Source organism: Tripterygium wilfordii, chromosome 17 (genome assembly GCF_013401445.1).
Source record: "Tripterygium wilfordii isolate XIE 37 chromosome 17, ASM1340144v1, whole genome shotgun sequence".
Lineage (NCBI taxonomy): Eukaryota > Viridiplantae > Streptophyta > Magnoliopsida > Celastrales > Celastraceae > Tripterygium > Tripterygium wilfordii.
This window is the reverse complement of record NC_052248.1, coordinates 571,214-583,678: the sequence shown is the minus strand read 5'-3', so window position 1 is coordinate 583,678 and position 12,465 is coordinate 571,214. Positions and strand designations below refer to the sequence as shown.

Below are 12,465 nucleotides of genomic sequence, written 5' to 3'. Positions count from 1 at the left end.
CAATCTGTGCGTGTAATTACTAAAGGATACAAGTTATGGTTTATTCTCCAATTAATGATCACATGCATGATGCATGATGATTTGCACTTACTTTACCAACGATGCTCCACAAAGTACGTACGTGAATGAGCTGGTGATTCGATGACTGTGCTAACGGGCATACAAGAACGGACAGAAGAGAGAGCTGTGATTCTGTGAGGCGGTGACTGGCTTAATCAACAGTCAAACGCACATGATCAAGTCAACAGCAAAAACAATCTTATCTGATGGTGGATTACGACAGCATCATACTGACCCTTTGATTTGACTAAAGATTCATTTAGTTTCAGAATAGAAAAGAGGCCGTCGATGGGGAAATATACAAACAGTTAGACGTGCATGCCCAACTCATTTGAAAATTCCATCCTCCTATATAATATTTGTGTTGTTGTGTAGAGTGTAGACCACACGCACTAGTTAATAATTTACACTTAGATTTGTGCTTTTAAAAGAAATCAGCTAGATTTGTGTACAGCGCACACACCGAATCACCGGTTAAGGCTCCTAAGAGTGTGTTTGGATTGAGAGATTTGTGTTCCTTCCAATTCTCTTGTTTGGATAGTTAAAAAAAATTAAAGGGATGGATTTGGAAGGAATTGGAGGGAAGATTTCATTAAATTTTTAACAAAATTCTTCCTCTTAAAATGGAGTCATTTGGAGGGAATGGATGACTTATTAAGTTATTTATATGTTAAAAACCTATTTTATCCTTGTATACAACATTCTAACATAAAAAATAAGGACAAATTAATAAATTAAACTAATTTTCTTTCATTTCTTTTTGTATCTATCCAAATATGAAAGAGAGAAAATTATTATTCCTTCCATTCTCTTCCCTCCCCTTCCCTTCTCTTCCCTTCATTTCCTCCCAAATCCCTCAATCCAAACACACTCTAAATGACCGCCTAATGATGAAGAAGGTAGAGCTGTAGAGACAGCCCAGGAGGTTTTCCTAGAAGCAGTCACCCTTGAAAGATTGTGTAATAGTTCACTGATCGAGTACTCCAAACACAATTGATTAATACACAAGCCCAAACGCAATTGCTAGGAGTGTCACCAAGGAGTATCCACGGCCAAAGAAGAGCCTCCACCGAGTAGGAGTGACTACCAAGTAGGACGAGCCACCGTTAAGTAGGAGAGGCAAAAGGAAAAAAAAATTAGCAAGTTTCTTATATTTTTCCAAATCAAAGTTTCTGCAGTTCCAAATCAAATTAATAAGAAGTCTTTGCAATCTCTCAAATCAAATTTGCAAGAAATCTCAATCAACTTCTCAAATCAAATCCGTCGAAGGGTAATCTTCCACAACACCAAATTAAGTCAACGTCTCCACAGCACCAAATCAAATCAACGTCTTCAAGGAACCAAATCAAATCTACACCACAACAACTTATAATTAATGCCATCAAATTCAAGCCAACTATGCACTTCAAAGCAGAATCAAATTCAGACTCAAGTCAAAGCGATAACAAATTCAGATCAAATCAAATCAAGTATTTATCAACCGTTAATTAGAGAATAATAGATGAGAAGAGTGCAAGGCAAAGGAGTGTAGATACAATTTAAATTCAAATTCAATTTGTTACTATATTTTTTTACAATTTTAAATTTTACAAGAACTATTATCAACGCATATAATTGGTATAAAAATAATTCCCCATATATTTTCCCTTCGAAATCCGTAACGTTAATAATGGTTGCAATACTGTCAATATTCGACCACGTACGGGAAAAGGCTGGACCACGAGAAAAAACAGTCAGTAAACCAAAGCTGTACCTTTCCATTATAGGAAAGGACAAGGAGAGCAACAGATGTATTCGACACAAGAGATAGCCAATTATGATTGTTACTTTTTCCCTCTATGCGTGGTCTATTACTAATCTCCACCCTTCAACTTCTTGCTTTGTCTCTTTTACTCTCTGATTAAATTACAACCCTCAATTCTCTGTTGCCAACTTGTTAACACCCCAAATAATGTAGTTTCTACACTCACACTGACATCTACATATATATATATATATTCTCATAGATTATATGTTTTCCATTATGATGTTTATGTCTTGATCAATCCCAAAATCGAATTTCAAATTTTCAAGTCGCGTATATTAGTTCTCAATTGATTGGACTCTATCCAACTAATATATTCAAGCCTGAAAGAATGGCCTTTTAGGAGGGTTCAATTCCGTTTGTATTGGTTCTCAACTGGTTGGATTCTATCCAGCAAGCATCTTTAAGCCCCAAAAGGTGGTATCTTAGGATGGTAAATGATCGTACTGTTTGCGAGATGCATTCTCAATTTGTTTTTATTTTCGGGTTTGGGTTAGATTTAACACTCTGATTTATATTTGAGGGTTTTTGTTTTGATGATTATGTTGTTGTATTGTAATTTTACTTTTAATATTAAAACTTCTTGCCTTAATTACAACTAGAAAAAAAAAAGTAATTATTGATGAATTACATAGAACTCGTGGAGCCTCCTGGAGATTTTTAAAATACTTAAAAAATTTAAAAAAAAGACCATCCACAAGCCCAAAAATATATTTACAAAACCAGTGAATGATTAAACCCGAAACGTACAAAAGCATAGAAACAAACAAATCTAAAAGAGATCTCAAACACAAGTTGTGGTGTACATCCCATCTCCACCCAACTCCACTATGACCACAGATCCACGTTCTTATACGTCAAACCACACCAAATATTCCTCCTCAAAATTAAAATTTCCCCGGAAAATTGAACAAACCAAGAAAGGAAAAACCTCTCTCTCTCTCTCTCTCTCTCATTCAATTTCTCCCACCACCACCACTTCAAGCTAGCTATATTGGAACTACTACTAGTATATTTTCATGCAAATATAGCTTAATTAATTGCACCATAGTGATTGCACTTGTACTTTACACTTTTGTTCCAATTATTTTGGAACTGATGCTAGCCGTGTCTCCATTGCTAACCAACAATGACGAGCCGAGAGAGATGGAGAGCAATACTAGTTTCGAAATCGACACCGACGAATTCGGGGACTTCTCGGATGCAAACTTGTTTATTGATTTTGATGATCTTTTCATGGGCATGGACGATGGAGAGGTCTTGCCAGACTTGGAGATGGATCCGGAACTCCTTGCGGAGTTCACGGTTAGTGGTAGCGGAGATGATTCCTCAGAGATGAACACATCTGCCGGGTCAGTTGAAAAGGCTGAAGATGTTCGTCAGAGAAAAGATGAGGAAGACAAGCTCTCTGGTTCGGGTTCGGGTTCAAGTACTAAAGGAGAGGAGATTATGAGTAAGAGAGATGAGAATAATTCAGTTGTGACTAATAAGAAAGAGTCCGACAAGGGAAGGAAATCATCGTCCTCTCAATCTAAGAATACCAACAACAATCAAGGGAAGCGAAAAGTTAAGGTAATTTGCGTTAGGGTCTAGTCAACTAATTGATTATGCTATCATATTATTGAACTTTTTGGGTTTTTCTTGGAATGTGTGTAGGTGGATTGGACGCCAGAGCTGCACAGGAGGTTTGTACAGGCAGTGGAACAACTTGGTGTGGATAAGGCAGTGCCTTCAAGAATTCTAGAGCTTATGGGAATTGATTGTCTCACTCGCCACAACATCGCCAGTCACCTTCAAGTAGACAAATTTTTATACTCTCTTTCAAATTTGGATGAAAAATATATGAATAAGTAACTCGATCTACCGAACTCAACAGCTGATATATCAGCTGTTATTCCAACTGTTGAGTAGTATGCATAAGATTTCACGTAATTCACTTGGATCTTGTGCGTAAACCTCAACCGTCGGCTCCCACATGATGGGATCTTTATCATTTTGGTATATGGATTGACTTAGGGTTTTGTTAATTATAATTGTGAATTGATTGTGAGGGTTTAATTTTCCAGAAATATCGGTCTCATAGGAAGCATATGCTAGCGCGTGAAGCGGAGGCTGCAAGCTGGACTCAAAAACGCCAGATGTACAGCGGCGCTGCCGCAAGTGGTGGAGGAGGAGGGAAGAGGAACATGAGTCCATGGATTGCACCAACCATGGGCTTCCCACCCATGACACCCGTGCAGCCACCACACCACCCTCACTTTAGACCTTTACATGTATGGGGCCATCCCACGGTGGATCAATCCGTAATGCACATGATGTGGCCTAAACATCTAGCACATTCACAATCTGCTCCGCCAATACAAACACCGCCGCCATGGGCTCCCGGAGCTCCTCCTCCGCCTCATGACCCATCTTATTGGCACCACCGCCAACGTGTAAGGCCTCTCAATCTTTCTAATTTGCGTATTTAAATTTTAAAAGGAAATTTCTTTCCATCTTATGGGTATATTCCCTAATTTGTTGGTATAGGTACCTAATGGACTGACCCCAGGAACTCCTTGTTTTCCACCTCCAATGGCAACAACGGTAATTAACTAACAACTTATCTCTCTCTCTGTATCGTATCTGTCCTTACTTTTTGGAACGTAGGGCTTTGGATACTTGCATGAACTATAATATACCGAATATCTATGTGTATATATAAATCTATTTCGTAATAAAAAGAATGAGCTTAATTTGTAGTAGTAGTAGTACCGACTTGACTGTTAAGGAACAACAATGCACTCCTTTATTAGTCCAAACTCGATTATCATTGATTCATTGTAAGATAATATCCGTTTTCTCAAGCCCAACTCATCACAGGGCCTTTCAGGACTTACGGTTTTAAAACGTGTCTTACCAAGTCAAATAAATCTTTTGACTTATAACCTATTAATTAGATATTTATTTTAGCGATATGAGACTTCTCTCAATATTTACTGTTATTGTATGTGTGCGTTTGTATATGTATATATGTAGAGATTTGCCGCACCACCTGTCCCTGGCATACCACCACCACATGCCATGTACAAAGTTGAACCAGGCATTGGTGTGCAGTCAGCCCCTCACCCAGCTCTATTAGACTTTCATCCGGTGAGCATCCTGTTCTCATCCAATTTAGCTAATTATATTGTTCAATCTTGAGTTTCACGTATATACACACGCGCGCTTATTACTAATCTTGGTATTTATTATTAAGAACGCTCAATTAAGTTTGATTTGTTCCATTTTGGGTGATTATATAAAACAGTCGAAAGAGAGCTTAGATGCAGCTATTGAAGATGTTTTATTGAAACCATGGCTGCCACTTCCACTTGGTCTAAAGCCTCCATCCACGGATAGTGTTATGGTGGAACTGCAACGTCAAGGAGTTCCCAAGGTACCGCCAACTTGTACTGCTGCCTGAACCCTAAAACATACAAGACCGGTGGTTCTACAAAAAACCCTAAATTCGACGACATTTCCCGCTCTTTTAGCATCTATTCGATCTAAGCGAGCTTTCTCTTTTCCTTTTCTTTAATTTAACCTTATCCCTTGTTAACTTCTTCATCACTAAAGAGAAGTATGGCGTCCTTGTTCTTGTACACCTTTGTTTATCACTAAAGAGAAGTTTTTGTAACGAATATTTATGAGTACCATATAAGTTAACTATGAGGGCATCATTTTCTGGTTTTTGTAAGCAGTCCATGTCCTTCTTTAGAGATTATTAACCTTTACTAATTGTACCCATGCATGCACAACTCACTTTATTACCATATCATCGACTATCAAAACACAATATATATATATATATATATATATATATATATATATATATGTCCGTATAGGAGAACTTCATGGATTCCACGTTTCTCCTTAAAGGTATTTCCCAAATGTACCCATTATCAGTAACCACTCTCCAGAAAAGCTTTAACATGGCAGTCTAGGCCAGTCTCAATAGTTCTTAAGCTTAGTCCACGTACCTTCTTCATTCGGTTTTCATTGAACTAGATGATTGTTAAGATCTTCAAGGCATGGGTTCGGGGATTGACCAAAAGAGATCCCAAATGCACAAATATTATTGGTATTTGATTCATTGTTCATGAGAATTACTTGCAGAAAATGTAATAACTTACACAAATATTTATTGGAAATGCAAGGTATAAATCACAAAATAAAATACTACAGGGTTTCCCAATACTTTGGAATCTAAGGTATCGAATACCATTTTCTTCTCATGTTAAACTTGAATGAACCCTTTATTGGATTAAAATAGAACTGTAGAGAAATATATTTATAGTTGAAATGAAACTTTAAACACATATACCTAATTTAACCGATTATCAATCAATCCATCTATCATTGGTATGGAAATCCAATTAATGCATCTTGAACCCACTAGTTTGTAATATACTATACTATAATAATCTTCATATTATCCAACACAATAATAAGACTTTATATATAATTGAGGAATTCAAATTGTTGAATAGAAAGAAAGCAGATGTAGACTCGCATTAAATTTTCAAGGTCCCTCCTTCCATATCCAAACAACAAGAGTCAGCGACTAATCACCAAATGCCACGTAAGGACCACTCACAGAGAGAGGGCGTTTGGATTCGGTGCTGTGGGGCCTACACACTGGATTTGGACCCACATCACGAGGGAGATCAAGAAAAATAGCAACCACAAGAATTTCATGGTTGGGTGTGTGGCCCACTATGTGACCGCAAGTACAGAAAACTCCAACGTTGGAGACATCTTACTGACGTGGCCGACCAATTGAGTCGCATCACGAACGTGACGGTTCTGACCCTCTCGAACGGGATTTTCACTTTCACTGTTCCTCGCCATAAAACGCACCGTACTGCATATATTATGTCTATGGCTATTTCGACAGAATATCAACTTTGAAGCATCAGTCGAGGTTTCTCAGTTTTTGCACTGAAAAATGTCGCTGCTCTATGATGACCAATATATGAGCCCCACTTCTGCGGAAGGCTGAGTGCGGAAAATTACAGTCTCATAGCATAGAAGAATGTTTTTTTTTTTTATATGTATTGATTAATCGTGCAAGTATATTAAACTTAATATTCATAAACATGTCTTGGACGATTCTATTAAGAGTTTATTCCACGTCAAATTGACATAACTCAAGCGAGTGATGTATAAGAAAAACGTCAAGTCTCTCTCACATAACCAATGATGACAGTTCAAGAATAACAAAGTCGTGCGAGCCTTTTGACCCAAAACATACAATATTAGTTTGTACTTTGTAGTATTTGGACTTGGTTTTCTAACGGATTTACTAGTCCATCAGTACACACAATATTTTCCATGTGTTGTTGTATGGTTTAGGACACGACATGTATTTTGTAACATTCATAAGTGGATTGTTCATTTGTACATTTTTTCCCTCATCTGAACCAAATCGTGGACTAATCCAAATTGAAGGACCAGAAGGCCTACATTTTAAGGCCTGATGAGAAGGGTATGGGCCACCGCTTGTCTTTTGCCCGTTTGTGTGTTACGTGGGCTTTTTTCTCCGCGGGCTGGGTTGCAATTTCTGAAGCAGCTGAATTTGGGCCTTCAAATCTAACGAGCAGCCCAGCCCATTGACATTGTACTTTTCTCGGCTTCTGGAGAATACTTCCAATCTAAAGTCAAAATATCCACACTCAAGAAACAAAAGAAAGGTCAAAAGCTTTGAATTGTCGGGACTGAAAACTAGTTGGCCTGCTGCTTTTGCTCCGATCATCACGCGAAACCCTGAAAATCTTCGCAAGATTGCTTCAGACAAAATTAAAGATCGGTATCAACTCTAATTATATTTTTTTTACCTTACTGACACACCCTTTCTTTCCATTATTTGGGGCCCATCCCATTAAGCATGATGAACACTTTCTATAAGCTCCCTGATTGAGTACTCCTGCGCGGAAGATGTACGGGACTAACCAATAGGGCGAGATTACAGGATGTAAAAACACATCGTTAGAAAAGCACCCGTGTGAACATGAATGGACAAAGCCAAAGCGAGAATGTCGACTTGAGAAGCGTAAACATTAGTGAGAATCCAATGCCTCAAACACCTAAGGGTCCCTCCTCCTCCTACAAAGAAAGAAAGAATATATTCTGACATTTACCATCGTTAAATTATTGAGCTAAGGTCATTCAAAGTGTCTTCAAGAGAAAGCATGTCTACCCAGGAAGTAATAATTTCAAATCAAGTGTTCTACTTTCTTTTGGTACTATATATGCCTAACTCACTCAACTACCAAGTGACCCATTTCAATTTCATGATCACTAATTCCCCACAAAAAGCAGAGGAGATGTCCACATTGTCACACTAACAAAAGAAAAAGAAATTGCACATCTTTAGACATATTGTCATGAGAGAGAGGAGCACATGGAGCTAGCCTTTACTTTCCTCAATCTGCGCATACTTCCCCGGCCAATTTGGACCCTATAAGAGCACCACAAGGCCATTGAAATCTCCAGTACCTAAAACTCAAAACCCATCAAATGGCAAAGCAAGTTTCTTGTTTCTTCCTCATATTGTTCTTCTCTTCTACTGTCCAAATTCAAGCCAGAGACAGCTTCTTCTTTAGCAAGCTCACGCACTACAGCATTAACAAACACCATGAGAAGAAACCCAAGAAGCTTATTCCTCCACTAGTGCCACCCACATTGGCTCCAACCCAAACCCCAGCTCCAGCTCCAGCACCAACCACAATCCTCCAAAGTGGGCTTGATGAGACTGACCTTGTAAACCAAGAATTGAGTGGTTTCAGCTACCAAAGCAACAACAATGAGTACAAATTAACAGGTGAGACCCCCTTGACAGGCCATGAGAATGAGAATTACAACAACAACAACAATGGGTACGGATTGAATGAGAATGGCTATGAAAGTAGCAATTACAACAACAATGGCTACTCTAGCAATTATAAGAGCAGCAACAATGGGTATTATGAGATGGAGAGGCAGGGGATGAGTGACACAAGGTCTTTGGAGAATGGTAGGTACTACTATGATGTCAAGAATTATAATCCAACTGGTTATGAAGGTACCAGGAATAATGTCCAAAGTTATTATGGAAATTCTGAACAGAGCTCTAATGAGCTCAAATCCATTGAAGAAGAGTACCAGAATCAAGAGGCGTACCAGGAGATCCCGGAGGAGTATGTGCCATAAATCTTACCTGATGAGTAAAGAAGAAACTAAGTTATATTTTGTATTATGTTTTCTTTTAAATAGTTGAACAATGTTTTGGTATGAAAATGAAAAAGGGTTTGGAGAATATAGCTTGGTATATGTGCCTGCTTCACAGGGATCAACAAATTCTTGAACCTTATGGAGCTGTAGTTAGTTTGAAGAATGTTAATTATGTCATTGTATTCACATCTCACTTTCATTCTCCCTCCTTTAGTTGCAATTCTTCTGCCCTATTTTATGTGTGTTCCTCTGGATAACCTTTTTGCTAGGCACATCCCACATATCATTTTTTTTTTGTGATCGACAAACCAAGCAGCTTGCCCTTCGAACAGGTGAGTAGGTGAGTGGCGTAAATTTTGGGTTGTCTGAACAATCTTCATCATGTTGACGACAGATAAAATTGGATCAAAATCCATGCGAGAGAAATGAGGCTCCCAACTCCTCCCCAAAAGTGGTCAGGCCCATGAAACCAAGAAAATCCCAGGAGAATACTCCTAACTAGTTAGTTCGAATTCCCGATCTTATTGTCATATGATTTTTCTCACATCTAGCTAGTTATTATTGAGAGGAAGAAAAAAAAAAACTTCGTCGTTGTATTTTACTCTAAGTAATACAAGTTGTTGGCTTAGAAAAGCTAGTTAAGTAAAATAGCTAGTTCTTTGACTTCATTGCTATAGAAAATTGCAATTATTACATATACAAAAGGATCAAAACATTCATCAGCCTATAGTAATATTATAGTTAATTTGGTTACTCTCATTGGTCCATAATTTCTGATTTATTAATCAATTTAGGATTTCCCACATCTCAGGATGGAATTCAAAGCCCCATAATTCTTCTGGTTCTAACTCCACTTCACTAGAGAATCCATTGATGAATGCACAAAGTCTCTCAGTTAATATTGCTGCTTCAAAACCATACTCTCCAATCTGCATCAGATTAACAGAGGCCAAGAAATTAAATATCAATAATTATGATTATTAATTTGCTGCTATAATCGAATTTATATTAATTACCTGCGCATGTATTACATGGAAATTTGAGTTTCCAACAACTGAGAAATTGGCATTGACAACGTCCACACCATCTTCATGAAGCAATCGAATCATTTCATAGAATATGAACTCACTGCCTAACCCAGTAATCAAAGTTATCTCTAGAGCAGAACCCATTTCTCTAATTTCAATGTGAGGTGATTTCATGCTTGGTGCAGCAGTAGTAGCAGCAATAGCTTCACAATATGATCTTTTCTTGCTCAATAATTTCTCTTTTTCTTCCCTTGATTTCTTCAATCTTTTCTCCAAGCTCTTTATATAGTCCACGGCTTCATCTACCTGATCAGGCAGAGACAATGCCTCCTGCACATGGATATCCACAATAAGACATCAACCATATCATCATATGTCTTTTAAGGTACATGAACTTGACTCATTTAAATGTAATGATAGTACGTAATCCCAGTTATCTCAGCTGCCAAGTTGTAGTACACACAGGATTTCATGTGTATCATGTGGGACCTACGAATTTACTTGGATTCTGTGCGTCCAACTCAGCAATTGAAATAACTGAATTACCAACTACTTGTGCCTTTATCATTTTTTGTTGATTTAAACAAACATGCATGCATGCACACACATTAACAAACACTTGATTTTGTACATAAAAAGTCTATACATATCCTCTTATATATATACGTGATGTAAACACACATAGATGCATAATTAACAAGAGATTTGATAATATTAACTTGAACTTGGAAATCCTAATTGAAAAAAAGAAGAAGAAGAAGAAAGAAAGACCAATCAATTATAGATCTTTTGTAGCACACTTGATTAATTAACACAAGTATACGTATATATGGAGAGGGAGGGAGGGAGGGTTGGGAATTATACGGTACCTTGGAGGTTGCTGTACTGGGGAGGAGGGAGTTGAGGTCAGAGAAGAGGGTCTTCATATGAAGTCTTCTATTTTTCTCAATTACCTTTCTCTCTATTTTAGTTGAAGAAGAAGAAGAAGACGGTCGACTCATCACCATCTCCATCTAGCTCGAGAGATGATATTCACTAATGGTGGTGTGAAGGAAAACTCAAGTTTCTTGACTTGAAATGTTTCTGTTGGTACATATATATATATAGACACAGTGACATACACCGGCCATAAAGTGTCTAATTTAAGCCCCTTTTTTTTTAAAAAAAAGTTAGTGAGAACACCATCAAGTCGTCATCTAGAGTGACGCCATGGATAGACTACTACTGTCCACAGAAGATGCCGCGTCCTCTTCTCCTATTAGTCATTATCAAGTAAAGCATGCCATTTTTAAGTTAAAAGAGGTAAGTAAGAAAACAAAATCATGAATGTGTTTGGATGAGATTTACGAGTTTGACGGTATTTTTCTCTCTCTTTGTTTTGATAAAAATCAAATTTATTGTAAGAGAGACATAAAATATTTCGGGTTCATATTCAATGGTACAAAATTTTCATGTTCAATTTAATTTTTATTTGAAAAAAAAATTATCTTTAGACTGGTAAATTCAATAAAAACAAATTTGTAAAAAAATGTTTTTTACCTCCCCCAGCCTTGCTATCAGGATTCGAGAGTGAAACTTTTAATTGTCGTCTTGTTTTTAATGGGAATCAACTGTAGCAATTACGGCTCAAGACATCCATCCAACATTTCACACTTGCGTTGACTAGCAATGAAAGAGCTTCAACCTATTCTTTTAGTGTCTGCTGCACCAAGTTATAGTGACACACATGTGACATGTCCACTCTTGTCTTTTCCTTTTTCGACGACCTTTTCATCATTTTCGTGGAAATTCAATTGTTCTAAAAGACTCCAACCACCAATTGTTATTGTTTCAGCCATTTAATCCCAACTAATTAACTTTGTCAATTTATCCCTAAAGGGTTCCCCGAGTTGATTCTTAAAATGCCATGTAAACTCAAGGGAAAATAACGGATTATTGGCTAAGATGGGAAACTTAATTGTGATAAATCTTAGCCGATGAGTTCAAGCTTTATGGGTATTTTCATTACTGAAATTTGTGATCGATATGGATTATTGTTCAACCCAGCATGTGCGAATGTCACCTTACGTTATCTCCTATGTTGGGTCTCGGCCCAAGTCTCAATTGGTCCATGGGATTTGCAGGGTCTTCTATGTGGCAGGGGGTTTACTGATCAATTATCTGATGAACAGTTGAGTGAATTATACGTTACCAAGAAAGTGTAAACTCATGCGTCCAAGGTTCGGAACCTCTCGTAAACACTTTGAGAACCCCTGGTAAAATGACAACGACTTACCTTGATCCGTATATACAATTTCTAAGGATGCTATGCAGGGGTTCGGAGATTTATTTCATCAAAAC

At 37.6% G+C, this 12,465-nt stretch overlaps 3 protein-coding genes across 3 annotated transcripts; 2 read left to right on the top strand and 1 right to left on the bottom strand.

Annotated features, from left to right (window-relative positions):
- Nucleotides 1–2,767: 2,767 nt before the first annotated feature.
- Nucleotides 2,768–5,582, top strand: LOC119982296 (transcription activator GLK1-like). Its single transcript, XM_038825597.1, has 6 exons — nucleotides 2,768–3,436; nucleotides 3,521–3,661; nucleotides 3,931–4,299; nucleotides 4,394–4,450; nucleotides 4,883–4,996; nucleotides 5,154–5,582. The coding sequence occupies exons 1-6, from the start codon at nucleotides 2,963–2,965 to the stop codon at nucleotides 5,307–5,309; spliced, it is 1,311 nt and encodes a 436-aa protein (XP_038681525.1). The 5' UTR covers nucleotides 2,768–2,962; the 3' UTR covers nucleotides 5,310–5,582.
- A 2,727-nt stretch (nucleotides 5,583–8,309) lies between these two features.
- LOC119982027 (protein E6) lies at nucleotides 8,310–9,310 on the top strand. Its single transcript, XM_038825181.1, has one exon. The coding sequence runs from the start codon at nucleotides 8,405–8,407 to the stop codon at nucleotides 9,074–9,076; it is 672 nt and encodes a 223-aa protein (XP_038681109.1). The 5' UTR covers nucleotides 8,310–8,404; the 3' UTR covers nucleotides 9,077–9,310.
- A 356-nt stretch (nucleotides 9,311–9,666) lies between these two features.
- LOC119982224 (transcription factor bHLH162-like) lies at nucleotides 9,667–11,209 on the bottom strand. Its single transcript, XM_038825487.1, has 3 exons — nucleotides 10,995–11,209; nucleotides 10,114–10,455; nucleotides 9,667–10,026 (listed from the first exon to the last, which is right to left on the bottom strand). The coding sequence occupies exons 1-3, from the start codon at nucleotides 11,136–11,138 to the stop codon at nucleotides 9,883–9,885; spliced, it is 630 nt and encodes a 209-aa protein (XP_038681415.1). The 5' UTR covers nucleotides 11,139–11,209; the 3' UTR covers nucleotides 9,667–9,882.
- Nucleotides 11,210–12,465: the final 1,256 nt, after the last annotated feature.

Excerpts from the sequence above, each read along its gene's own strand:
- LOC119982027 (XM_038825181.1), top strand. The coding sequence starts at position 8,405 with ATGGCAAAGCAAGTTTCTTGTTTCTTCCTCATATTGTTCTTCTCTTCT.
- LOC119982224 (XM_038825487.1), bottom strand. The coding sequence starts at position 11,138 with ATGGAGATGGTGATGAGTCGACCGTCTTCTTCTTCTTCTTCAACTAAA. Across the intron at positions 10,456-10,994 it reads CCAGTACAGCAACCTCCAAG|GAGGCATTGTCTCTGCCTGA; the intron begins GTACCGTATAAT and ends ATCCATGTGCAG. Across the intron at positions 10,027-10,113 it reads TCCATGTAATACATGCGCAG|ATTGGAGAGTATGGTTTTGA; the intron begins GTAATTAATATA and ends AATCTGATGCAG.
- LOC119982296 (XM_038825597.1), top strand. The coding sequence starts at position 2,963 with ATGCTAGCCGTGTCTCCATTGCTAACCAACAATGACGAGCCGAGAGAG. Across the intron at positions 3,662-3,930 it reads ACATCGCCAGTCACCTTCAA|AAATATCGGTCTCATAGGAA; the intron begins GTAGACAAATTT and ends TTAATTTTCCAG. Across the intron at positions 4,997-5,153 it reads CTCTATTAGACTTTCATCCG|TCGAAAGAGAGCTTAGATGC; the intron begins GTGAGCATCCTG and ends TATATAAAACAG.